The sequence below is a fragment of the Nannospalax galili genome, unplaced genomic scaffold (genome assembly GCF_000622305.1).
Source record: "Nannospalax galili isolate Female #2095 unplaced genomic scaffold, S.galili_v1.0 scaffold553, whole genome shotgun sequence".
NCBI classification, from domain to species: domain Eukaryota; kingdom Metazoa; phylum Chordata; class Mammalia; order Rodentia; family Spalacidae; genus Nannospalax; species Nannospalax galili.
In genome coordinates, this window is record NW_008336313.1 from 4,495,949 (window position 1) to 4,523,168 (window position 27,220).

A 27,220-nucleotide genomic window follows, 5' to 3' on the forward strand; every position below is an offset into this window, starting at 1 on the left:
CAGACAATGATACATTCTAATTATTTGACCACCTACCAATGGAAAATAGAGTTAGTGCAGCTAAAAGAAAACAGGTGGAAGGGGCCACGTCCAGCTTTTATATTGTTGGAGATGTTCTGTACAAAATACACAAAAATTCAATAAAAACTATTTTTTTAAAAAGTTAATTTGGGGGTGCTGAAGAGACGGCTCAGTAGTTAAGAGCGTGGATACATTCTAATTATTTGACCACCTACCAATGGAAAATAGAGTTAGTGCAGCTAAAAGAAAACAGGTGGAAGGGGCCACGTCCAGCTTTTATATTGTTGGAGATGTTCTGTACAAAATACACAAAAATTCAATAAAAACTATTTTTTTAAAAAGTTAATTTGGGGGTGCTGAAGAGACGGCTCAGTAGTTAAGAGCGTGCACTGATCTTGCAGAGGACCTGAGTTCGGTTCCCAGCACCCACATCGTGCCGTTCATGTCTGCCTATGACTTTAGCTCCAGGAGGAACAACCTTGAGTATCCTGATCTCTGTATCCACCCACAAGCACACACACACACACACGCACAATTTTAGATAATAAAAATCAATGGTAAAAGAAACAACTTTCTTTTACTTTGTTGGTATACTTAGACTGAATTTGTTGGTATACTTAGACTGAATTTGTTGGTATACTTAGACTGAATTTGTTGGTATACTTAGACTGAATTTGTTGGTATACTTAGACTGAATTTGTTGGTATACTTAGACTGAATTTGTTGGTATACTTAGACTGAATTTGTTGGTATACTTAGACTGAATTTGTTGGTATACTTAGACTGAATTTGTTGGTATACTTAGACTGAATTTGTTGGTATACTTAGACTGAATTTCCTTTTTTTTCTTCCAGCTCTTCACTCCTTTTAAAACTGTCCTCAGTTGTTTTCTTTTCATAAAACTTTTTACAAACAAGTAGGCAAAAGGAAAAATACCTACCTCTTCCAAATATTTCTCTAACAACTCAATTCCTCTTATAATCTAACCCACGTCTTCAAGACAGAGCTGCAAATGCCAGTCATCCTTTTGGTTTCTTGATGGCAAGAGAGTGTGTCTTCAATCCACTTTCTACCACCTTACCGTGGAAAAGAGCCCAAATCTGACATACCCATAGATAAGGAGCTGTACACATGTTGCCTTAATAAGCTTGTGGGACTTTAAAACATTACTATTTATTGTTTCATTATGATGACATCCATTCATATATAAACCATATCATTTTAAGACTTTCAAAACAAAATCACTTTAAAACCCTCAGCAGGAGTGGTTTTAGAGTGGGTTATTTCAGCTCAGTATGAGAACCACTGAGACATGTTCCCACCATCTTCAAGTATTTTTGCAGAGTGAAGAGTCACTCAAAAGAATCATAGCAAACATTTTCTCTTAGTGTATAGCTAGCCTGGATAATCTGTAAGGTCTCTGTCAACTCTTGGGTTTACAGTTCAGATACACTGCATGCTACACGGCTTTGCCCCTCACATTTGTTCCAAAGGCCTCTCTGTTAAGATACAAGGAATTATATTTGGCCACAGAGAGTGATATCACTATATAACTCTTAGTATCAAGAACAGCATATCAATCAGCCAATGCACTGTCAATAAATGGGCAAAGATATTGGATCAAAGGTTTGTCTCAAAATATTCTCATTTCATATACTTCTTAGATGGCTTCTTTAATACTTTACTGGGATCAGTAGGCGTAAGAAAAAGAAAGGCATCAGCATCCATCGACAATGTGCATATTACTGTATAATCTCACTCATATGCAGAATCTGAAAAAGTTGATGTCACAGAGGTAGGGAGCAGAATGGGGGTGGGACATCCAGTGGCTGGGACAGCTTTGGGTAGGGGGTATAGAGAAGGTGGTCACAGGATATAAATTTTCAGTTAGATAATAAAATAAGTTCAGATCTATTATTAAAAAAAAACTGCTGCATTACAATGAATAGCACCATATTCCATAAAAGTGCTCAGAGTGGATGCTGAGTATTCTTGTCATAGAAGATAATTCTGTGGATAATACATGCTTGGTCAGCTGGGCTTAGGCATCCCACAATATGTGTATAATTTATAGCATCAGGATCAGCATAATTAATACACTCAATTCTACCTGTTAATTTAAACACACATTCATGTGCACAGTCCAATTCCAAAATTTCTACTGCAATGTAGGAATTCCACAAGTATGTGATAAAAGAAAGAAGAGCGAAAGAGAAGGAAGGAGGGGGAGGGAGAGATGATGACAGTGGGAGGGAGGAAGGGGGGAGGGAAGGAGGAAAGAGGAGGAACATGGAAGGGAGGAGGCGAAAGCGAACAAATGAAGCCATGTAAGAGAAAGAACCGGTCAGCTGTTGTCACAAAACTATAAGTACAAGAGTCACACAGTGTATTTCTGCCCAGTCGTTCAGATACGTTTCTTCTGACTACGATGAAAGTGCTTGTGGATGCTCCCTACTCCCGCCAGTGGTCAGGATCTTCTCTATGAGCCTCGCCCACCACAGCTCCATTAAGACAGAAATGTGCATCCACCTTAGCCTTTATGAGCAGTTGCTATCCTCCATCACATCACTCTTCATATGGAATGTGCAGTAATTTTTCCGCTTGCCATTCTAGTCTATAAAACTTGAGGCACTGAGATACCACCTCCTCTCTGCATTTCTGACCCTTATCCTAGTGCCTGGTCCAGAGAAGGTAATGAACAAGAGTTAGAGAGACAAGTGGGTTAATGGAAGAGAGGTAAGACATGGATCTGCTAAGACATAAGGAACCAAAACAATATACTTGGGCCCATCAACAGAAGGAACTGATTTTAAATTTCTCATGCAATTAGAGTCCTCATTATAGACTAGAGCAGAATCAAGCCATCCACTGTGATATTCGTATGGATATGAAAGACAAACTTGGGGTATAGATATAAACATAGAATATATATATGTAGATATATGTAGATATTTTAAGTATCTTTAATGAGCTCTTAAAAATACATACCTGGCAAAACACAGGTTTATGGATACTGGAAAAAAATTGCAACAGCTCTTCTGAATCCCTGTAGTCACTAGGGAGTTTATCTATACAAAGGCACTTAGAATGAATGAGCTCGGAGGCCAATAGATTAACATCCATCCACTGTGCAAAGAGTGTTGACGTTCCCACCTGTCTGCCCAACAGCTCCAGCCTCGCCTTGGCAGCAAAGTCCTTTTTCATGTACTCCACAAACCCATAGCCTTTGGAATGGCCAGTAACTTCACTGTAGACCAGAAAACACCTCTCGATATTTCCATAAGCACGAACAAGTTCTTCAAACTCTTCTAATGTAAAAGAGACAGGCAGGTTGGTGACACACAGCAGAGCGTCTGTGGGCTGGAGCTGCACCAGTAACTCTTTGCCTCGAAAAGAATATTGATGAAACTTCTGAATTGCATTCTGCGCTTGCTCCCCATTCAATAAGGTAACAAAAGCTGTAAGATAAGAAAATGAACTGAATTTCTAGGTTACCACTTTCCTTTTTTCCTGTGTGGCCCACAGTAAGAAATAGTTTTCCTCTGACCACCATATGTGCATTGCTGCACACATGAATATGCACATGTGCACACACAAAAAGTAAATGCAATTTAAAAAAAGAAATCATAATAAAATTAGATTAATTAGCTTCAAACAACCCCTGTATGTATGTATATCAATTCATATACTATTTTGATGAATAATATCAAATGTAAAAAAGACTTAATTCTGAGCTTAAACAAACATTTTAACCTCAAATCTTAGTAAAGCGGTTTTTAAAACTACCAAAAAATTTTCATCAACAACAACAAATGCATGTGACAATGTATGCAATTAAAAAACATGATATAAGCTGGGCATGCTGACACATGCCTGGAATTCCAGCACATGTGAGACTGAGGCACGAGGATCATAAATCCAGGGCCACCCTGGGCTACAGAGTTGATATTGTGAGGCCCTGCCTCAAGCATACACACACATACAGACAGACAGACAGACACACACACACACATACACACACATCCCAAATATAAAGTAATGCAATGTAAAATAATGAAATATCATATACATGCATATTTGTTAAAATTAAATTTTAGCTATATCAATTTATCTCTCATCATAAAAGAATATGAACAGTTTAAAAGAATTTGAAAGCCTCCGCTTTAAAGAAATAACACAGGGCAAGCCACAAACCACAAGTAAACTACTCTCTTAAAAGTTCCTCCCTTTCCTACTCGATGGAGAAGAGAGTGGAACTGCTCCAAATAAGCGTTTGATTTACCTAGATTCCATTAGAACAGCACGGTAGTATGTGGCTCATAGCAACTACATGAACAGGAAGAGAAAAAGGAAGAATTTCAGCAGCATGAGTCATTCCATCTTTCCTCAGCTGGCCTCAGTGTCCATGCAGCTCTCAGAGTCTGAGCATCTCACCACAGTGTGCCTTTAACATTTAGAGCAATGCACTTTTCATTAGCGTGGTCTCCAAATGCCAAGGACCCCATTGCCAAAGCACCAGGTAACTCTTCCAACACTAGAGAAAAAAACAGCTTTGCCATCTTGTAGAGTATAACTCTTAGTTTCTAACCTTTTTTTTAAGGTTTATATGCAAATTTTTTATTAAGTATTTATTTATAATGGTGAAATACTGGAGATACAGTGGGAAATGAGCTAAAGAAATTTTGATATGTTCATAGAATGAATTGCCATGCAGTCATTAAAAAACTTGTTTTTTTGGTCTTTTTGAGACAGGGTCTCCCTGTAGCCCCAGCTCTCCTGGAACTCACTATGAAGACCAGGCTGGCCTTGAACTCACAGAGATCTACCTGCCTCTGCCTGCCTCCCGAGAAAAACTGATTTTTTTAGAATATTTTTATTATTCCAAAGAGAAGCAATTTTTAACACATTTATCCAGAAATAACTTGAAGCAGGTTACATAAAAATATATACACAATGAAGTTTAAGGGTGGAAAAGCAGGGATAAGAAATCAAGGACCCGGGGTTGGAGAGATGGCTTAGTGATTAAGAGCACTGACTGCTCTTGCAGAGGACCCAGATTTGATTCCCAGCACCCACATGGTGGCTACGAACCTCCTCAACTCCAGTTCCAGGGGAATCCAAAGCCCTCTTCTGACCTCCGCGGCATTGCAGGACATGGGTGTACTCACACACATGCAGGAAATACACTCATACACATAAAATAAAAATAATAATTTTTTTATTAAAGCCAGGCGTGGTGGCTCACGCCTGTAGTCCCAGCACTTGGGAGGCAGAGGCAGGAAAATCTCTGTGAGTTCAAGACCAGCCTGGGCCTGGTCTACATAGTGAGTACCAGGACAGCTGGGGCCACAGGGAGAGCCTGCTTCAAAATGACCAAAAAAGAAAAAAGAAAAAAGAAAAATCAAAGACCAAAGCTGGGCATAGTGGCACACGTCTTTAATCACAGCACTTGGGAGGCAGAGCCTGGCAGATCTCTGTGAGTTCGAGGCCAGCCTGGTCCACATAGCGAGCTCCAGGCCAGGTGGGGCCACAGGGAGACCCTGTCTCAAAATGACCAAAAAAAAAAAAAAAAACAGTAATATGCCAACATGAGGTCAACTTTGGTGGAATAATGAAGGCTTCCATTAGCTCTGTTTTTTAGTTTTGTTTCTTTTTTTAAATCCAAACTAGTTTATTGGGCTTGCTAACAGAGCATACAGTGAGGGTTTATTTACAGAAGGGTGGGCGCCCCCCCCTCCCCAATTTATAGCTGTTCTGGAAAGTCCACTCTTTTTAAAGGTTAAATTACTTTGGTTTTATATTACTTTTTTCATTACTGTAACAAAACAACCCAACAAAGGTAACCTAAAGAAAGAAAGCATTAAAGCCGGGCATGGTGGTGCATGGCTTTAATCCCAGCACTGGGGATGCAGAGACAGGCGAATCTCTGTCAATTCAAGGCCTGCCTGGTCTACATAGTGAGTTCCAGGCCAGCTGGGGCTACAGGGAGACCCTGTCTCAAAAAGACCAAAAATAAAGTATTATTTTTGGTTTGGAGTTTTTGAGGGTACCAATACATCATGGCGGGCAGGCAGGAGCTCAGGGCAGCTGATTAAACAGTATCCATAGTCAGGAAGCAGGAAGCAGCAAAAGCTGGTACTCAGCTCACTTTCTCCTTTTTACATAGTGCAGGACCCCAGGCCACGGAATGGTGCACCCACATTTCAGGGGTTTTTTTGCCCCCTCTATTAGTCAATCTGGAAACTTCCTCACAGACATGACCAGAGATTTGTCTTCTAGGTGACTCTATCTTATTAAGTTGACAATATTAACCATCACAGATTCTATGTCATAAAATACCACTTAGCTCTGTTCCTAAAACATACAAGCCAATCTACAGTTGGTTAATACTAATTATGTTCCTGTATCATCTGAAAAAACATGAGTTGCTGCTGGAATGTTAGGGAATTTGAAGCGGATAGCTATTCCCCTTATTAAGTTCCTTGTATCCTTTCCTGAGCCTCCGCATACCCGTCTGAGCTCTCCTTCTATTCCCTTGCCACATTGGTCTCCTCTGCTTACACCTGCAAGGTTGCAGCCTGTAGGTCCTTCCTGGCAGATTCACACATGGGAATGCTCCCATGGCCATACTCAGTTAGCTAAAGCCAGAGTTGCTCCTCTTAGTCCACAATCCTCTCCTGAGGCAGCCAAGTCCTTTCCCATTTATTCAATAGTATGCACCAATTGCCAGATTAGGCATCTGCCAAGCACTGTTGATTAAAACAGGAAACATCCCTTTCATCACTGAGCTGACAATCCAATGGGGGATGCAGACATTTAACAAAGATACAAATGTTTCATTAAAAAGGAAGTAAGAGGGACTATGCAATCAATTAATTCAGCAAAATAATGTAGTCTGGGAGTCCCAAGAAGACCTGTAATAGCTGCCAAATCCACTCTTCAACTCCACACACACACACACACACACACACACACAGAGAGAGAGAGAGAGAGACAGAGAGACAGAGAGACAGAGAGACAGAGAGAGACAGACAGACAGACAGACAGACAGTGAGTCCCACCTGAATGTGCAAATACAGATGCATATGTATGTGAATATGTGTGTGTATATATTCTGCAATATACATACATCATCTTCATCCCTGCCAAAGGGACGGAAGAAATACCTCCAAACTGCTCACCTTCCTTTATTGCCTGGTGTGATGATTAGTTTTGTTGTTTACTTGATACAATCCAGAATCACCTGGGAAGAGTCTCAGTGAGGGATTATCTAGGTCAGGTAGGCCTATGGCATATCTGTGCAGATTTATCTTGATTACTGAACTGAGGCTGGAAGACCTGCCTACTGTGGGTGGCACCATTCCCTAGGCAAGGCATCCCGACTGTATGAAAGTGGAGAGAGCAAGCTGAGCACTTGCGTGCTCTCTGACCTTTTCCTTAGAGAAAAGTAAAGTTTCTTCCTTTGGCTCTTGAAGTAGCAAGACTACTTTATGGAAGGAAGTTTGTAAGGGAATTCAGGATTGATTCTATCACTATGTTCCCAGGGAATTTTTAATCTACAATTGGTTCTAATCCTTGTATAAGTTATTGCTTGGTCTGCTATCAAATTTATTATTGGAACAAATTTGATGGAAAGCATGACAATTCTCTCTATGTACCATATTTTGATACAATAATAGCCTTGTATCTGGCACAGAAAAGTTCTGTTTATAGGGCTATGATTTCTAACTGTACTATATTTTATAAATCTGCTTATTAATTACATGCATCTGTAGACACTGCATAGCTACTGAAATCGAAGGCAGCATCACTTAATATTATTAATGTGGGTTTTGTTGTCTTGTTTTAGCAGATCACTTGTGCTTACAGCAGGCCTCATCAACCTATCAGTTAAGGGGTATTCAACGACCTCATGCTCAGCACAGGACATGCCCCTTGCTTCCCTTTCTCCCTCCTGTGCAATGTTGCTGTTACACATCGTATTTCTACCTGTGTCATCAACTTCACAGTATACCACTGTTTTTGTTTGCTTTAATCAGTCATTTTTTAAAGAAACTTAAATAGTAAAGAAAGTCTCTACTCCCATAATGACCACACCTGTTTCTGTGGGGGGGGGGTCATATTCTTCTGATTTAATAACTTCTCTAAATAATTCCTTATAATGCCAGTTTGATGGTGATAAACTCAATATTTTTGAATGGCTGAAAAACATCTTTATTTCACCCTCAGTTCTCAAAGCTTTTTTCAATGGGTGAAGAATTTTATGTTAACTATTTTTCTCTTTAAAAAAAAAAAAGTCCTGTGACCTTCTTACTTCTTACTCATATTAAAATATTTGGCCACCTTTATCTCTCTAAAGATAACAACCCTCTTTTTCCATTCTCTCTCTCTCTCTCTCTCTCTCTCTCTCTCTCTCTCTCTCGTATATGTATGTGAGTGTGCAAGGGCATGTACGTTCTGAGGTCAGAGGAGCATGTGAGGTATTTTCCTCTACTGCTCTCTGTCTGTCTTATCCCCTCAAGACAGAAGTTCACTCTTTTGGTTAGGCTGGCTGGCCAGTGAGCTCACAGGATCCACCTGTCTCTGTCCCCAAAGCTGGGGCTACAGGCACACAAAGAGCCCAGCTTTTTACAAGCGTTCAAACTTACCCACTGAGCCATCTCTCCAGCATCATTTTTCTGCTTTTAAGATTTTCTGTTTAGCATTAATCATAAGCAATATGATTGCAATGTACCTTTGTAGTTCTCTTTGGTCTTTTCTGACTGGATTTGGTTGATCTATGAGTTTGAGGTTTTTGTCAAACTTGTAAGATTTGTGGGGGGGGGCATTAATCCTTCAAATATTTTTTGTCTATGTTACCTCTTTCCCTTTTTAAGAATTCCAGTTTTTTCAAAAATTAGGACTCTTGAAAATGTCCCATAGTTCACTAATAAAACAGTTCATGTTTTATGGTCTCTTTCCTCTTTGTTCCAGTTTGGAAAACTTCTACTCTTATGTTTAAATTCATTCATTTCTTCTTCTGAGATATCTATTATCCATTAATCCTGGCCACTGTATCTCATCTCAAACACTGTTGTCTTTGGAAGTCTGCTGTCGGTAAGGTTTTGTGTCTTCCGTACCTCTTAACATAATCAGTTTTGGTTTAATTTTTTTTTTTCTGTGCCTTTCTGTGTATGTAAAGCTTAGTTCTGAAAAGCAGTTGAATGCCTGTTTTCATTAGTTTATCTGTGTTAATTCTAGGTCAGTGTCAACTGGTTTAATTTTTTTCCTCATATGGAGTCTTATTTAGTTCCTTCTCTACCATGCCTGGTAAGTTTCTACTGAATACCGGATACTGTAATCTTTACCTTGTTTGAGTGCTGAGTTCTCTGCTCATATAAATATTTTTGAGTTTTGTCCTAGGATGTTTAAATTACCAAGAAACAATTTGATCTTGGTGTTGCTTTTAAGTTTTTTAGACAGGACAAGAGTACAGTTAATGCAGAGCCTAACCTCCTCCCCCACCACTGAGGCAAAGCATTTCTGAGTATTATTACTCTTCCTGGTGCGCCATGAGTTATGAGATTTGTCACCATGTCTGGTAGCAACAACATTATTTCCCTTCCTGTGTGAACTGGAAGACCATATGTGATCCCTTAGTTAACATCTGGTAGCAAAGAAATTGTGCATAAAGGTAACCAAGCACATCAATTGTCCAAAAATAGTTACACACATTTTAAATGGTATCGCAATATCGTCTGAAATACAAGACAGGTTCAAGTGCCTACATGCCTATTAGAAATGGGTATGTCAATTGTGAGAAAGTTACACAACATAATATGTAGCTATTTAAATCAAGGAACTGCAGCTATATGTACCAGCATGGTAAGATTTGAAAAACAACATTGAGTTAAAAAAGAAAAAAGGCAAGTTGCTAGGCGCACGCCTTTAATCCCAGCACTCGGGAGGCAGAGGCAGGCAGATCTCAGTGAGTTCAAGGCCAGCCTGGTCTACATAGTGAGTTCCAGGACAGCTGGGGCTACAGGGAGACCCTGTCTCAAAAAGACCAAAAAAAAAAAAAGTACAATACTATTTATGTAAAGCTTGAAACAAAAAAACACAGGGAACAATACCAGTAACTGAGTACAGAGACAGAAAAATTGCTGGTATTAGTCAAGATACTGTGACAAGAAAACTGCCACACAGTCTCAGCGCTGTAACTAATCCGAAGGTTTTCTTGCTTGCACTTCATGAGACACGGAAAGCAGGGAGGCTCTGCTTCTCACTGCCACTCTCCCCCCTGAGCTGAAAGGGGCTCTGTTATCTGCAAATGCTTTAGCAAGTAGAACAACAGGAAAAGAACCAATGCAGGTGCTGAACTCTTCACCCAGAGTACACGTACCGGGTCCACTCTTGTTTTACTTATCAAAAAGCACATCAGGTGCACCCTTGTGACTTCAAAAAGTGACAAGGAAATAGCATCTTATCTTATTAAACCCAGAAGAAAAAGAAGAATCTGGAACAGCTCTAGGGATGACCACATTTACCACATACTAGAAACACGCACAAATTCTCTAAAGTGCTACCCACTGGATGAGGAATGCAGGAAGAGTGGTGGAAAATGGATTACCTTTGCATCTATCATTTGTTTTTGCTTTTAAAAAACATTCCATTATCTACATTAGGGCTCTAGTTACATATTTGGGGAGCATATGCTGGGGACTAAACCCATTTTCTTTCACATGTTAGGAAAGTGCTCTTCCATCCAGCTGTATAGCCCTAATTATAATTTTTAAAGATAAACTATTTGCATTGGAGGACATGTATCTACAGTGGTCACACTGGAGCATCTGTGTGTATGGTGGCCATACTGGAACACGTGTATGTATGGGGTCATACTGGAACATGTGTGTGTACAGTGGTCATACTGGAGCATGTGTTTCTACAGTGATCATAGTGGAACATATATTTCTACATTGGTCATACTGGAGCAATGTGTATGTAGTGATCATACTGGAGCACATGTGTCTACACTGATCATATTGGAGCACATGTGTGTATGGTGGTCACACTGGAGCACATGTGTCTATGTTGGTCATACTGGAGCATTGTGTGCACAGTGGTCATTCGTACTGGAGCACATGTGTCTACTTTGGTCATAGTGCAGCACATGTGTACATGGTGGTCATAATGAAGCACACTGTTCACAGTGGTCACATCCTCCATACTTTCTTTTTTAATTTTATTTTATGTGTACGAGTGTATTGCCTGCATGTATGTGAGTGCACCCGTGTTGTGCAATGCTGCAGAGGTCAAAAGAAGGCATCAGATTCCCCTGGAACTGGAGTTAAGGACTGTTCATTGCTGCCATGTGAGTGCTGGGAATCGAAACTGGTCCTCTGCAAGAGCAGTAAGTGCTCTTAACCACTGAGCCATCTCTCCATACTTTATTACTTCAAAATCTTATAAGCATTCAAATATTACATGCTAAAAGAAATAATTTCATTCTAATCTCACAGAAAAACTAAACTCCTTAATTTATTAAGCTAAAGGTCAAATTATACACAAACTGCTCATGAAGCCCAGTAACATTATTAAAATGGAAGCCCACCAAGTCCTCAAAGAACACTTGCTAAACATAACATTCAGCATTATTTTTTTAATATTTTGTTTATTCTTTTATGTGTATGAGTATATTGCCTGTATGTGTGTAAGTGCACTTGTGTCGTGCAATGCCCACAGAAGTCAGAAGAGAGTGTCAGATCCCCTGGAACTGGAGTTAAGGACAGTTTGTTAGCTGCCATGTGGGTGCTGGGAATCGAACCCAGGTCCTCTGCAAGAGCATCCAGTGCTCTTAACCACTGAGCCATCTCTGCAGCCCTTCACCATTCATTATTAAAATTCCTAAATATCTAGTAATAGTACATTATTTTATGTGGCTAAAATTTAGGATACTAATATTATCTTCAGAAAATAAACTGTTACATTGATAGGATTTGATACTTAAGAATTCTATCAAGGACTGGGAATATAGCTCAGTGGAAGAGTACTTACCTAGCACGTGGAAGACCCTATGTTCAATCCTTAGCACCGAAAAAAGACTTCTGTGATTAATCATGAAAAGACAGGGAGTGTTCCTTTATGTAAAATCAAAATGAAATCAAGTGCTTAGAACTGGCATCTTACCTGTCCGCTTATTTCTGTCCACATAACAGTACTTTAATTCATAGTTTTTTAATAGATCATGAACCTCCTGAAAGACACAAAACCATGAATTCAGTAAGTGCATCAGTTAGTTAGTGGGTGGAGCATCTCTGAACCACACCCTACCACATGTGAAAAGGAAGTCTTTCCTGAATCCAGCGTTAAAGCAATCACAGCCTACCAACTACACACCTGCACATGCTCTGATGGCGCATTACTGCATCACAGGTGTACCTGCACCTCACTCTGTACTTCCAGTCACACCTGTGCCGAGTCTAACATGGGGCGAGCTTGTCGCTGATGCTGCCCAAGCTGCCTGAAATCATACCCATGCTCGGAAATCCCACCTCAAATGCTCTTTCACAAAGCTTTTTCTGACAATTTTCCACAGAATGTGACCCCTTAGGTCAACCATAGTCATGTCCTGATTTATGCCTCTTTTGTGGAAATATATAGTATTGAATTATTCTACATACTGAGGTTTGAGCAAGTAATACACCTGTAACTGCTCATAGAACAAACGTGGATAATAAATAAATGTATATTGCATTTATTATGCTAAGTGAATTACAGAATTTTAATTTAGGGATTCCTGGTTATTAAAACAACTAACAGCACTGAAGCACTGTGGGTAATTCAATTCATTTCCCCTTGACTCCTAATAGTACATGATATATGAAATTATACATTTATATTTTATTTGTATCATTTTGCTTGCAGTAAATATTCACGTGCATATCAAAGGAAATAGGATTTTTTTTGAGTACTGAAAAATTTCAAACTCCTAACAGCTGTTACATGTCAGTTAATTCTCACACAGGTGGACAATCTGACCCCACACTAGACAGCCACAAGTAACCTGCTCTAGACAGCAAAGATAACAAACAAGCAAAGCAAACACAGGTACCCATAGTGATGTTTCACTCAATGAGTTCTTTACAATTATTCTATTCTTTGAAATTCTTATAATTTGTGCTTAACTTGGCTTTTAGTGGGCAGAAGACATCGGACTCATAGTAAAAGTCAGAGAAGCAGGGTCTGGGGAGATGGCTCAGTGAATTGCTGGGTAACCATGCAGACCAGAGTGTGGACTCCCAGAACCTACATAAAAGACAGGCAGGTGTGGTGGCTCCCCGCAATCCCAGGAGAGCCAGGGAATCCCTGAGACTGCTGGCCAGCTACACTAGCAAGAATCAGCAAGCTCTGGGTTCAGCAAGAAACCCTGCCTTAAGAGAGTGGAGAGCGATTGAGGAAAACTCCGGATGTCAGTTTTGGGCTTCCACACACAGGTGCACATATATACCTTTATAAGTGCACATACACACACACACACACGCACACACACACATGTACTCACACACAAATGAATGTACATATACACATACACACCACAACACCTACACACATGCTAAAAAAAAATCAGAAAACCAAAACAGAAGGAAATCAAGTAGAGGTAGTGGCGCCCACAACTTGACCGATTCTGAAAGGTTCCAGGAACCACACCGTCTTTAGTAGTTAACAAAACAATCACAAGTACAGTTCTGTATCATAAGAGCAACCCAGGAATGGAAGATAAAGAAGAGGACAGGTACCTTCTGAAAAAGTTGCCCTTTGAATGCAGTGCAGAGGGGACAGGCGGGTAGAGATATGATGGGAGAAGTATAAAAACATAACCCGGGTGAAAATGATAATCTATCATACAAAAGATAAAGGTGAGGTTCGCCATTTAATCCTGCTCATTAGTAAGCTTTATTAGAAATGTTTAAAAACACACACATCAGTTTTGTGAAATATCGCTTGGCACTATGATCAATATACAAATTAGTTTATATGTTACTATAATTTATCTTGTATGTTCAACATTTGATCAGACTTATTTTTAAGGCAAACATAACTTCTCCATTGCACAACAAACATCTTGCCAGTTGACTAACTTAATACTTCACAGAGAAGGCTTGACTTGAAAGGATCAAGTGTATTATTTTGCTCTCACAGAACCTCATCTTTCTTTTCGCTGGTGAGCAGCTGTCAAGTGCTGGATAAAGGAAACATGATACAGCTCTCCGAATTATCACGCATCCATAAACAGATGGCTCACTGTCCAATTCCTTCAGTAAGAGAATTGCCTGAGAGAAAACTTCAGTACCAAAGATGCATTGGGCAACTTGGAAATCTGAGTTTCTTAACATTGATATTTCCAATCACAGCTTGTCTGTGCTTCAGGTGCAAGATGCTGTTTGCCAACTGGAAGGCCTTACAAAGCTTCCAACAAAGACCTTTCTCTCTGCCCTGATGGTCGCCCCTCCATCTGAGCAATTCAACCAAAGTAAGAACTTCAACCCTGACAGTTCTAGGAGGCATTTGCCAAAATTCTTCTGAGCTCTGCCATGCAGACCTGGAACGGCTGAACTTACAGCTCCTGGAGCTGACTGGCTTTGCTACATTCCTATTAACAATACTAATCTTAAAGCAGCAATACCATTGAAAAATTTCTTAGAGCAAAGGAATTTGTCGAAACTGACACTTTTAATTGGCATTAGTATTTCCTGGCCAGATTCACCACATGAATCCCCTACAGTCAAGTGAAAGCCATAGAAAATGTTTTCTGCAGAGGGCAGTTTTCAATTTGTAGCAGACAGCCAATAAACACTCATGCTGAGTGTTTGTAAGTTTGTAAGCACCACCCAGGCTGTTCTGAGCCCCTTCTACATGAAACTCGGCCTTCCATAAGAACCTAAACCAGGGGCTGGAGAGTTGGCTTAGTGGTTCAGAGTATGGCTGCTCTTGCAGAGGACCTAGGTTCTGTTCCCAGCACCCACATGGTGGCTAACAATCATTCATAACTCCATTTCCAAGGGGTGTGATGCCCTTTTCTGGCCTCTTCCAGTGTTACACACATAGGTACATTTCCATACATACAAGCAAAACACTCATAGAGTAAAAATAAATAAAATAAAGAACCTAAGTCACACCATTTCTTAAGCCCTTCATAGGTGTAATTGTGTTTGTTTGCTTTGAATTTTTTAAAGAAACAAGCCAGGAAGATGGGCTTACTGCCAAGCCTGAAGACCTGAGTTTGATCCCTAGTACCCATATGTGTGGAAGGAGAACCAGCTCCCTGAGGTTGACCTCTGACCTCCATATGTACAGTGGCATGCAATTTTAAAAAGTATTAAAAAATATGAACAAAGTATTTTAAAAATTAAGTTGGGTGTGGTGGCGCATGCCTTCAATCCCAGCACTTGGGAGGCAGAGGCAGCAGATCTCTGCTGTAGTGAGTTCCAGGCCAGCTGGGGCTGCAGGGAGACCTCTCAAAAAGACCAAAAAAAAAAAAATTAAAGTATACAATATTACAGTACACTATTTAAAATCACACTACTTTGGATTAAAAGAGATCAAAGGGCCAGTGAAATGGCTCAGTAAGTAAAGATGCCCACCACTAAGCCTGACAACCTGAATTTGATCCCCAGACTGGACTTGGTGGAAGGAGAGAACCAACTCCCAAAAGTTGTTCTCTGATCTCCATCTATATACTGTGGTGTGTGTGTGTACACACACTCACATGCACACGCACATGCACACACACAAAATAAATGTGAAAAAATTTAAAGAAAACAAATATGTTGTTTTAAATTTTAAGTAATCTGAAAATATGAAAAGATTATCTGTAAGGCAAATAATAAAGCATAATCTAGTAACACAGCAGACACCCAAGACAGCGGGATAGACCCGTATCGACTAAAAGCCCAGTACTGCTGTCATAGCCCTCCATGTCCCTCCACACCCCTCCAAGACCACAGCCCTCTTCCCCTTCCACAGGTCATCTGTGCAGATGTGCAGTCCCAAACAATATGTAGCTAAGTATTACTGACGAGCCTTTAAAAAATGGTATTATATTATGCTTTTTTAAACCTTCGGGCCATCATGTTTAAACTTGATATCGTATTTCTAACATTTGTTACCAGGTTGATTTTGTTACCAGGTTGATGTTACTTTGCTATTTATGTTTTTTATAAATTATTGTATTCGTAGACAATATTGCCTATCAATTGGCATTTGTACACAAAAGGGTCTACAGGAGTGGTACTCCTGTGTGCATTCAAGTGATTAACTCCGTGTGTGTGTGTGTGTGTGTGTGTGTGTGTGTGTGCGCGGTGTGTTTTTGATGTAGCTTCTCATTATGTATCTTCAGCTGATCTGGAACTTGCTATGTAAATCAGGTTGGCTTCCACCCTGCAGCAATTCTCCTGTCTCTGCCTCCCAAATACTGAGATTACAGGCATAAACCACCATGCCTAGCTACAGGTGATTAATTTTCTCAGGAAGTGAAAACTTATATGGCAGAATGATGTGACAATGCACATTCTCGTCAACAAGGTATGTAGGTCCTGCTGATCTATATTACTTTTAGTACTTAGTATTTTCAGATACTAAAGTGTTGTCAATTTGTACATATAAAATTGGGCCTCTCTGTGGCCTTAAGTTGTAGCCCATTAAGTAGTAAGCGAGGGTGCTGCAATGGTTAAACTCAGGTGTCTACTTAGCCACAATATTCAATTATTTAATCAAATATGAATCTAAGTATTGCTGTGAAGTATTTTGCACAAGTGGTTAAGATCTACCACCAGCTGACTTCAGTCAAGGAGACCTTAGATGCCGTGGGTGGACCTCACCCAATTAGTGTTGGGGACCCCTGTTGTTTGGGTCACAGTCTCTCCATGTCCGGATAGCCGCAAGCCGGCTCGGCACATAATGGAAAGACTCCCCTTTTCAGCGGGGTGCCTCCTACTCTCTTCCTGACTCACCTTTGAAGTATCTGCCACAGAAACATGACCTCTGGCATAGAAACTACCAGGTTTTTTATAATCAGGCATTGTCTGACAGCCTGACTGATAGAAGCCCACCGCCTCATGTAAATAAAGCATCCTACAGAGCACCTATCAGCTGAGGCTTTTGCTACTGCCTCCACACTATAAATCTTCTAGTTTCACCCTAATAAAGCGGAGCTGTATCACTGAGTCTAACGGAGCTGTATCACTGAGATCATCCGACTGAGCTGATTTGTGTCTCACTGCGCCTGCGACCAGCCTGTGATTCAGTCTCCCCGGAGGAGCTGTCCCCCATCAGCATTCACTCGTGAAGCTTCTGTGTTCGCCATTCCTGCGCTCCCCGCCTTGGCTCATGGGACGGTGGCCAACATCCCATGGGCACAGTGAGAGCGTCCAGCAGCTAGCCTGAGCCCCCTGCAGATTGGCACAGCCCACCCGGCAGCTTGCAGCAATCCGCAGAGCCGCCAGTACCCGGCAGCCTGCCTTGGCACAGAGTCTGCACTCGCCAGAGCCATCGCAGACCCGCCCGATCTGTAGCTCCCAGCACCCGGCAGCCACAGAGAGCCAGAGACCCACCCAGCAGCGAAACCCGCACACCCAGCCAACAGCTGGCGCAGCAGCGCAACCCACGCACACAACAACAGCTGGCGCCCGAACATGCGGCTCCTGGAACGCGCAGAATTCGTGAGTATCCCTTCCATCAGAAGGGCATCAGCAATCCCTTTCTCCTATCAGGAGTGGAGTATCTGCCCAATCAGGGGGACATCGTGAGCATCTCTCCCACCAGGAGAGCATCAAAAATCTCTCTTTCCTTCATCTCCCATCAGGAGATTAAAAGGCAGCTTTGCCTTTAAGCCATCCCCACCTTTGTGGGATCAGAAATCTCTCTTTCTTTCATCTCCCATCAGGAGATTAAAAGGCAGCTGTGCCTCCAAGCCACCCCACTCTTGGGGCCTGGCAGTCTCTTCTCTTTTCCTCCTTGTATTTTCGGTCTAAGTCTTCACGTGGGACTGTTAAAGACAAAGAAACAACTGAAGCTTTCTGGTCAAGGCTACTCCTTGATGTCAGCTGAAGGCTCTTTGCCCCCTTAACGGACTCCGACTGCCTGCACGGGTGTAGACAAAAGACCTTCTATCTATACATCTTTCTAATACAAAAACCTGGTAAAGCAACAACCACTTAAGAGTCATTAGGACGGTTGCCAGTTTCTTAAATCTGCGGGAAGGCTGGTGCTGGGGGCTAAGTGGAATCACCTGAGATTTTGATCTCAGGCACGTTCCCTTAGATTCTCTGCCAGTGTAACAGATGCCCAGCACCTCCACCATGCCACCCACATTAATTTGCAAGGGCTTCATCTCAGATTCCCCACATTCCCTTCAGACAACTTAAACGCATTGTTAAAACCTGCTCTTCCTGTGCATCAATGATACATACCCCTGCTATACAACAAATGGGCACCAATCCTAGAGGGCTAAAATCTAATGCCCTCTGGCTAGTTGATGTAACTCATGTCCCCCAATTCGGCAGACAAAAATATGTATTTGTAACTATAGACACATACTCTCACTTCCTTTGGGCTATTGCCCAAACTGGTGAAAGTTCAAAAAAACTAATAAATCACATGCTCTCATCCTTTGCCATCATGGGCCTCCCTGAACAGCTAAAGACAGATAATGGCCCAGCATTTACCAGCTCCCCGTTTAAAAATTTTTGTGAAGCCTGGATAGTCACCCATCACACTGGCATCCCATACAACCCACAAGGGCAAGCCATTGTGGAAAGGTCACATAAAACCTTAAAAGACCAATTAAAAAGACAGGCTCAAACAACATATTCTCCCAATATTCAGTTAACATTAGCTTTGTTTACCCTTAATGTACTTAATGTATATCGAGGGACTGATGCTCCCCCCATCACCTGACACTGGGCCAAGACGCACCCAGTACCACCCATCATGGTTAAATGGAGGGACCCCTTTGATGGACTCTGGAAAGGACCAGATCCATTGCTGACCACAGGGAGAGGATTTGCTTGTGTTTTCCCACAGGATCAACCAAAGCCTATCTGGGTTCCAGCCAGAAATGTCTGACACCTCCCTGCCCACGAAAAAGATGGCCTGCATGACCCTGTTAGAGACAAAGAAAAGAAAGAGGCAGAGACGACACCCAGAGCCACACTGGATCACGTGGAAAGAGATCCATGACCTAGTGGAAACTGCACGCCGTAGATGTCCTCCTAGAGCCTCCTTCTCTGTCATCCTCATGGCTGTCTTTATCCTGCTTAACACCATGCTTCAGCCAGCCCCCACTCTCCCTAATACCATGTGCTAGAGATTTTATGTCAGAAACATTTCAAGGAAAAAATCAGATCCATGGGACAATCTCTGGCGTATTGGAGTAATAGCAAAGTTCTACTCAGGTGTATTCTCTAGGTACCCTACAGCTGACTTTCATATCTCTCAACAGCTTGTACCTGCAGCTAAGTCTGTGCTAACTCATAATATTATTCTACAGGAAAGACAAACAGAGGACCAGATAAGATCAACTATGTCCTGGAACAAGTACATTCAGTATTTTGCTAACTTTCTTCCCTTCACCACCTACCCCAATGTCTAACTGCTTCTTTTGTGCATCCAGCAATAGACTCTACTGACAGCAGTACCAATTAATACCACCCTTCTCTACCCAGGAACAAAAAAGATTTCACTGACTCTCATCTAATGGATATCCCCTTATTCAAACAACTGGCTAACTATTCAATTTGCATTTCCAGCAAGAGTGAGCCTACTCATTACAAATGCCTCACTGACAATACTCTCTCCAGTACAGCATGCATCACCCCCCCCCTTTTCCTATAGTACAAAGGAAAAGCCCAAAACTGTGTTAATTTCTCTTTGTCCACCTTTTGTGTACCAGTAATATTTACATCTCAGGAGCTGCCAGCAGAGAAAGATCTTCTTCCCCCTGCTGGTAGAGATCGAACTTACACTCTCCCTGGATGCTGGAGGCGTTGCTATGGCGACAGCAGCTACAAGCCCAGCACCCGGCGGGAAACCCCGGCTGCAATTATGCAAGCCCAGCACCTGGCGGGAGATTTTTGAGACAAGCTGGACCAGGCAAGAGCATCCACGACTGACAGCCTGGAATCTCTCTAACGACAAATGAACTCTCTCACCAGGATTGTGCTCCACAACAGAAGAACATTGGACTTAATAACTGCTGAACATGAGGAGGGTATATAATATTGGGAAAAAACGCTGTCTCTTTGTAAATGAATCAAATGTTGTTGAAACTGATGTTAACACTCTCAAAAAACTTTGTAATAACCCATTTTCAAGATTTCAACCCACCAAACAATTAGGTTAGCTTAGCAATCCCTTGTTTACATGGCTCCTACCCCTTGTTGCCCCCTGGTAATACTGTATATTGTTTTGATGCTTGCTCACTGTTTTTAAGATTTCTTTGCTGACAGTTACTGCCATTTGCTAAAATCACTACAAAACAGGCCATGGTCAATTATCAGACTTTGAATTCTCCCGAGACAGACAAGTTGGCCCTTAGGGCTTGTGATGGCACTTCTCCATTTTTAAATCAAACAGGGGGAGATGTTGGGGACCTCTGCTGTTTAGGGATGCCTTATCGGAAACATGACCTCTGGCATAGAAACTACCAGGTTTTTTATAATCAGGCATTGTCTGACAGCCTGACTGATAGAAGCCCACCGCCTCATGTAAATAAAGCATCCTACAGAGCACCTATCAGCTGAGGCTTTTGCCACTGCCTCCACACTATAAATCTTCTAGTTTCATCCTAATAAAGCGGAGCTGTATCACTGAGTCTAGCGGAGCTGTATCACTGAGATCATCCGACTGAGCTGATTTGTGTCTCACTGCGCCTGTGACCAGCCTGTGATTCAGTCTCCCCGGAGGAGCTGTCCCCCGTCAGCACTCACTCGTGTCAGTTCTCTTTTCCTACCATGTGGTATCTGGGGATCAAGCTTAGGTCACGTCATCAGGTTTGGCAGCAAGCACCTTTACCCATGGAGCCCTCTTGCTAGCCCTTTAATCTTTACTAATTGATAAAATGTCTTGGAATTGTGATTTTTTTTTCTTTCCTTTCCTTTTCCATTCTTTTCTTAGAGAGGGTCTCACTCTGTAGCTCAGGCTGTCTCACTACATAACCTAGGCTAGTCTCAAACTCACAATGATCCTTCCGCCTCAGCCTCTCAAATGCTGTGATTATAGGCATTAACTGTAAAGCTCAACCTTAAATTTCTTTATAAATTCTGGATATTAGTCTTTTGTAAAATATCCACGTATTTTTCCTAGTCTGTGGTGTACCTGTTTTTTCTTAGTATTTTCTTTTTCATAGGAAGACAGTAATTTTCACAAAGTCCAATCTATCACGTTTTCTTTTCTGGATGCTTTCTGTGTCATGTTTAAGAAGTCTTTACCTACCTAAGGTCAAAAAGATATTACTGTTTCTTCAGGGAAGTTGTCTTAGCATTTACATTAGTATTTACTTTAAATAATTTTTTCTGAGTGGCTTTAGGTAGAGGGCTGACTTTTGGCAGATGGCTCTCCAACTTCCCCTCAGCATCCTTTATTGAAAAAGCTATTCTTGACCTCACTGAACTGCTATATTGCGTGTGGGTTAATTCCCCGGTGCTCCAGTCTGTTCCACTGGTCTGTCTGGTTCTCTTACCAGTATCATCCCATATAAATTATAACAGATTTACAGTAAGTATTGGTCTTCTGAACGTCTTCAAAATTACTCTGGGTATTCAAAGCCCTTTGCATTCCTGTATTAGTTTTGGATCAGAACATAAACGTCTAAGAACAAAAGCTACTAGAATTCTAAATGGAATTGTTTCATAGTTTGAGTCTGGGATGTCTTTGAGAGATTTATGTGTTGAAGACTTCGTTCCCAGCTGGGGTCGCTATCTGGACCTGGTGGAAACTCAGAGGTGGGGCCTCGCTGAGAGAAACAGGTTGCTGGGGTGGATCTTGTTCCTGGCCCCCTCCTCTTCCTGACTCTCTGCTCCATGGCTGTCATGAGATGAGCAGTTTCCTCCGACTTGCCCTTCCTCTATGATGTCCTGCCTCACCGTGGGCCCAGAAGCAATGGAGCCAGCCGCCGGGAAACTGTGAGCCAGTAAATGTTTAAGATTGTTTTTCTCAGGCCCTCTGTCCCAGCAGTGGAAAGCCTGGCTAGCAGACTGTATTCACATTAGCTCATTTTGGGAAGATCTGATATCCAAATCAGGACTCCTTAAACTATTTCTACTCACGTCTTCTCACCCAAGAAAAATTTTACTGGACCCTGGGTGCATAAGGATATAAAATGAATGCACAAATCAAACAGGTACTGATAATAAATCATTAAGAATTTTACTTTAGGAGCTGGAGTTACAGATGGTTGTTGGCTACCAGAGTTTGAATCCCAGCACCCACATGGCAGCTAACTACTGACACCCTCTTCTGACCTCCGCAGGCACTGCACAACATGAGTGCATTTACATACATGCAAGTAATACATATAAAATAAAAATAATAATAAATTTAAAATTTTTAAAAGAATTTTATTTCAGAACAATTCTTAGATATATATAGTATTTATTAAAGACAAAATAAAATTTGTACACTAATGAGATGGATGTGCTTATTTATTTTCATATAAACAATTAAATCTTGCCTGAACGGTTGATACTATAGGACATAGATGATCTTCAAAATTTTTCAGAGTTGAATCAATAATTTGATTTTATAGTCATCAATGCTGAAAATACCACTTTTCATAAATATTTAGTACAAAATGGCAAAAGTCTGTCTCAGGCCATTTCAAAAATTGTTGGAAATTTGGCCCTAATCCCAAACCAAAATTCAGCACACAATTGGATAGACTGTCTGGCCATCAAGCCCTGAGATCCTGTCTCCACATCCCCAGTGCTAAGGTTACAGGTACATGTGGACTCACCTCACTTTTTATGTGGGTGCCAAGGATCCAAATTCAGGTCCCCATGCTTAAAAAGCAAGTGCTTTACTGACTGAACCATCTCTCCAGCCCTCAAACAGCAATTCTTAAAATTAATGTTCTAACACAATACAGTCCAAAGACATACTAATTTGATACTTACATGCTGAGGAATGATGCGAGGAAAACACTGCAAATCTTTGTTTTTTGTAATGAAGCCACTAGGCTTCTATAGCAGAAAACTTGTGTGGACAAAAAAAGTCACCACGATTCCTTCCATATCACATATCATATGTCAAATCAGAGCTGGGGTTTTTCAGCCAGCAATTAGGGGCGGTGTATGGTGTGACAGCATGTACAGTGCAGAGTGTGCATGCTGTGTGTTCAGGACCAAGGCTGCAGTGTAGTCTCGGGATGCACACAAATGAGAACTGCCAGAAACACTTTAGATTCAAATTTTATTACATTATGCATTTGGAAACCTTTTGCTGTTACCAAATTTGCCATGATTCCCACAATTTAAGACATTGAGATTTAAATAGCACTAAGCCTTCCAAACCAATACTTTTCCAATTTCCATTTTTGTCATCTTAAATTCTCTGAAATAATTCTTCAGCATTGAGATTTTGTATATTTTATTATTTTCATTGTATTTCATTTTATATTATTTTGATTTTTTTAATTTCAACATAATTTGACTAATTTTCAACAATTGCTAGTTTATAGAAACATCACTGACATTTGCATATTAACCATGCACATATCTATCTTGCTAAATTTACTCAATTATGATAGCCTATTTATAGTTATTTTTATTTTCTTTTAAAAAATATTTTATTTATCATTTTTATTTTATGTGTATGAGTGTATTGCCTGCATATATGTGAGTGTACCCATATTGCTCAATGCCGCAGAGGTCAGAAGAGGGCTTCAGAGTTCCTAGAACTGAAGTTAAGGAAGGTTCGTAGCCACCATGCGGGTGCTGGGAATCGAACCTGGGTCCTCTGCAAGAGCAGTCAGTGCTCTTAACCACTGAGCTGTCTCTCAGTCCTACAAGTGTATTTCTTTTTTAAAAAATATTTTGTTAATTTTATATTATGTGTATGAGTGTATTGCCTGCGTGTATATGAGTGCACCCGTGTCATGCAATGCCATGGAAGTCAGAAAAGGGCTTCAGATTCTGCTGGAACTGGAGTTAAGGATGGTTCCTAGCCGCCATGTGGGTACTGGGAAGCGAACCTGGGTCCTCTGCAAGAGCAGTCAGTGCTCTTAACCACTGAACTATCTCTCCAGACCCCAGTCATTTTTTATTTTCTATGTATACAATCACGTTGTCTACAAAAATCCTGAATCCTTTTTGATCTCTATTCATTATTTATTTAGCTGAATTGAGCTAATCAGGATTTCCAGTTCAATATTATGATCCCAGGATTGTTCCCAATCTTAGGGAAAACAGTCAATATTGTACCACTGAATGCAATTGTTTTTGTTTGTTTCTATATAATGTATAAGTTTGAAGTGAGTTCTTTTATTCCTGTTTTTTAAATTTTCATTCTTATGAATGAATATTAAAATTTGTTCAAAGCTCTTTCTGCATCCATGAGACAAATACTATCTTCAAACCAGTGATCTCTAAAATCCTGAAATATTTATTATTTGATGTGTGATGTGCAGGTATCAGTGTGGGTGCGCACAGGTGGGGGTCAGAAGACAAACTTTGTAAGTTGGTCCTATCTTTCCAACCATAAGACCCAGGGGCTGGACTCAGGTTGTCAGGTTTGTGCCACAAGCACTTTTATCCACTTGCCAGCTCCCCTCCTAAACTCTTACATGTGTTATTTTATTTGTGTTAGTTTTTATCATGAGACTGCATTTAGGTGTTCCAGTTCCGTAAATGCTTCTTAGTGCCCAACAGGGCTCATTATAAGACCTTTCATGACATTAGCTGAGATGTGACTTCAATTTTAACACGGTTAAATTTTTAACTGTTTTCAGGGTAGTTGTTTCATTGGAAACTTCATCTGAATAACCGCTAATTTTTTAAAAATAAATAATTTATTGAGAACTTCATACATGCATATAAGGTGTTTTGATCAAATCCATGCCCACTCCCTCCCCTCCAACTCCTCCCATATCTCCCCATCACTTTTTTCTGATAACTTCATGTACTCTTTCTTCTTCTTTGATTGATTTTTTTTATGGGGCTTTTGGCTATTCTAACATTCCCGCTTCAGAAGAGGTAACCCTAAAATCTTTCATGGATTAGATACAAGCTTCCAAATACTTTTGACAATTGGCCTTTGGAACGGAGTATGTTGCTGAGAGGCCCAAGGACATTGTAGGTTTTAGCCAAGAAACTGGCTAGTTTTCTTTGGGATCTTTCTACCCTAACTGCCTAGTGAATTCCTACCTCCTATTCTTATCACACCATCCTCTGAAGGGGTTACCCAAATTGCCAATAGGGAATCAGGTCACAGGCCTCTCTGTCTTCTTCCATGCTGGACAGGGACACAGGGTGAGGCAAATGGAGTACCCCTTCAGTGGGTCTATCTAAAAGATTCCCAAATTGTATAACTCTTATTTGTAGGGGGAAAAGAAAGTCCTTAGCTGGTGAATAGGAGATGTGAAGGAGAAGTAAAGGCAAGAGTAATTAGCATTACACGTTCTAGACAGTGAACTAAAAAACGTCAGAACAGGGCAATTTTCAAATGTTCATATGAGAGTCCATTGGAATTTCTTGACAAGGGCTTCCAAAAGCATCCCTCTATTGGGTTCCTTCTCATTTTTCTTTTGTCTTCCAAGGCTGGACTCTAGAGTAACAGATTCAGGATTTTCTTTCAGGTATTTTGGTGGCTGTTGGAGTGGTTAGAATCAGGGTCAGTTCTCTCTCAAAGGCTTCGAGATAAATGAGGGGGTGCTGAGGTGCATGTATGACCTGAGGGTATGCACACTGGAAAGCCTTTACCCAGCACTGGCCATGCCTTCTCTTCCTAGCCTTCCTCCAACTGTATACTGTAGCCCTCCCCAAATCCAGGAGACCATGTATGATTAGGGCCAAATTACATACAGTTGGATGGGAAGAGTGGCTGGATACTCTGGTGAGGGTCCAATGACTCTGCTTGGCCCTCTTTTAATGAATGAGCACAACCATCAACAAGTCCAATTATGACGATGTTTAGCGATCAGGCGCAGCTGAAGTGATGATGGTAGTTATTTCATGCAGAAGGGACTGCTGTAAAGCATCATCTTATTAAAAGGACCTGGAATTTAAAAGGATTTGGTGCTAGGACCCACATATGAGGAAGAACATATGTTGATTGTTTTTCTGAGTCTGTGTTACTTCACTTAGTGTAACAGTTTCTAGATCCATCCATTTACCTGCAAATTTCATTATTTCATCTTTCTTTACTGCTGAATAGAAGTCCATTGTGTAAATATACCACATTTTTGTTAGCCACTCGTCAGTTGGGGGGCACTTAGGTTGCTTCCATCTCTTAGCTATTGTGAAAAGAGCAGGAACAAACATGGTTGTACCCATGTCTCTACAATAGAATGAGTCCTTTGGGTATATGCCAAGGAGTGGTATAACCAGGTCATATGGTAGGTTCATTTTTAGTTTTTAAGAGTTCTCCACACTGTTTTCCTCAATCTCTTTCTTTAATGATTTAAAATTTTCATTGTAGAGATTGTTGGTGTCTTTGGTCAGATTTATTCCAAGATACATTTTTTTTTTTTTTGCAGCTATTGTGAATGGGAGGGTTTCCCTATATTCTTTCTCCAAATGCTTGTTGTTAGAATATAGAAAGGCTACTGACTTTGTAGATTGACTTTATAACCTGCCACTATACTGAAAGTGTTGATCAGTTCTAGGAGTTTTCTGGTGGAACTTTTGGGATCTCTTAGGTATAGTATAATACTGTCTGCAAAAAGTGATAGTGTGACCTCTTCTTTTCCAATTAGTACTCCTTTAATTTTCTTCTCCTGTCTTATTGCTCTAGCAAGAGTTTCAAGTACTATGTTGAAAAGAAGTGGAGATAGTGGACATCCTTCCTGATTTTAATGGGTGTGCTTCCAGTTTTTCTCCATTTAGAATGACGTTGCATATGGGTTTATTCTATATAGCTTTAATTATGTTGAGGTATGTTCCCTCCAGTCCAAATTCCCTCTAGGACTTTGAACATAAAAGCATGTTGAATTTTGTCAAAGGCCTTCTCT

The 27,220-nt window shown here is 40.8% G+C and overlaps 1 protein-coding gene across 4 annotated transcripts in view; it reads right to left on the reverse strand.

The window, feature by feature from the left end:
• The window catches only part of Raver2 (ribonucleoprotein, PTB binding 2), a 124,309-nt gene that overhangs the window by 72,040 nt on the left and 25,049 nt on the right, over positions 1-27,220 (reverse strand). For all 4 annotated transcript variants that reach the window (XM_008831063.3, XM_029562504.1, XM_029562503.1 and 1 more), the window contains exons 2-3: positions 12,187-12,253; positions 3,010-3,479 (exon numbers count right to left, since the gene is read on the reverse strand). In XM_008831063.3, coding sequence (XP_008829285.1) covers positions 3,010-3,479; positions 12,187-12,253 — 537 coding nt within the window. The remainder of the gene's footprint in view (positions 1-3,009; positions 3,480-12,186; positions 12,254-27,220) is intronic.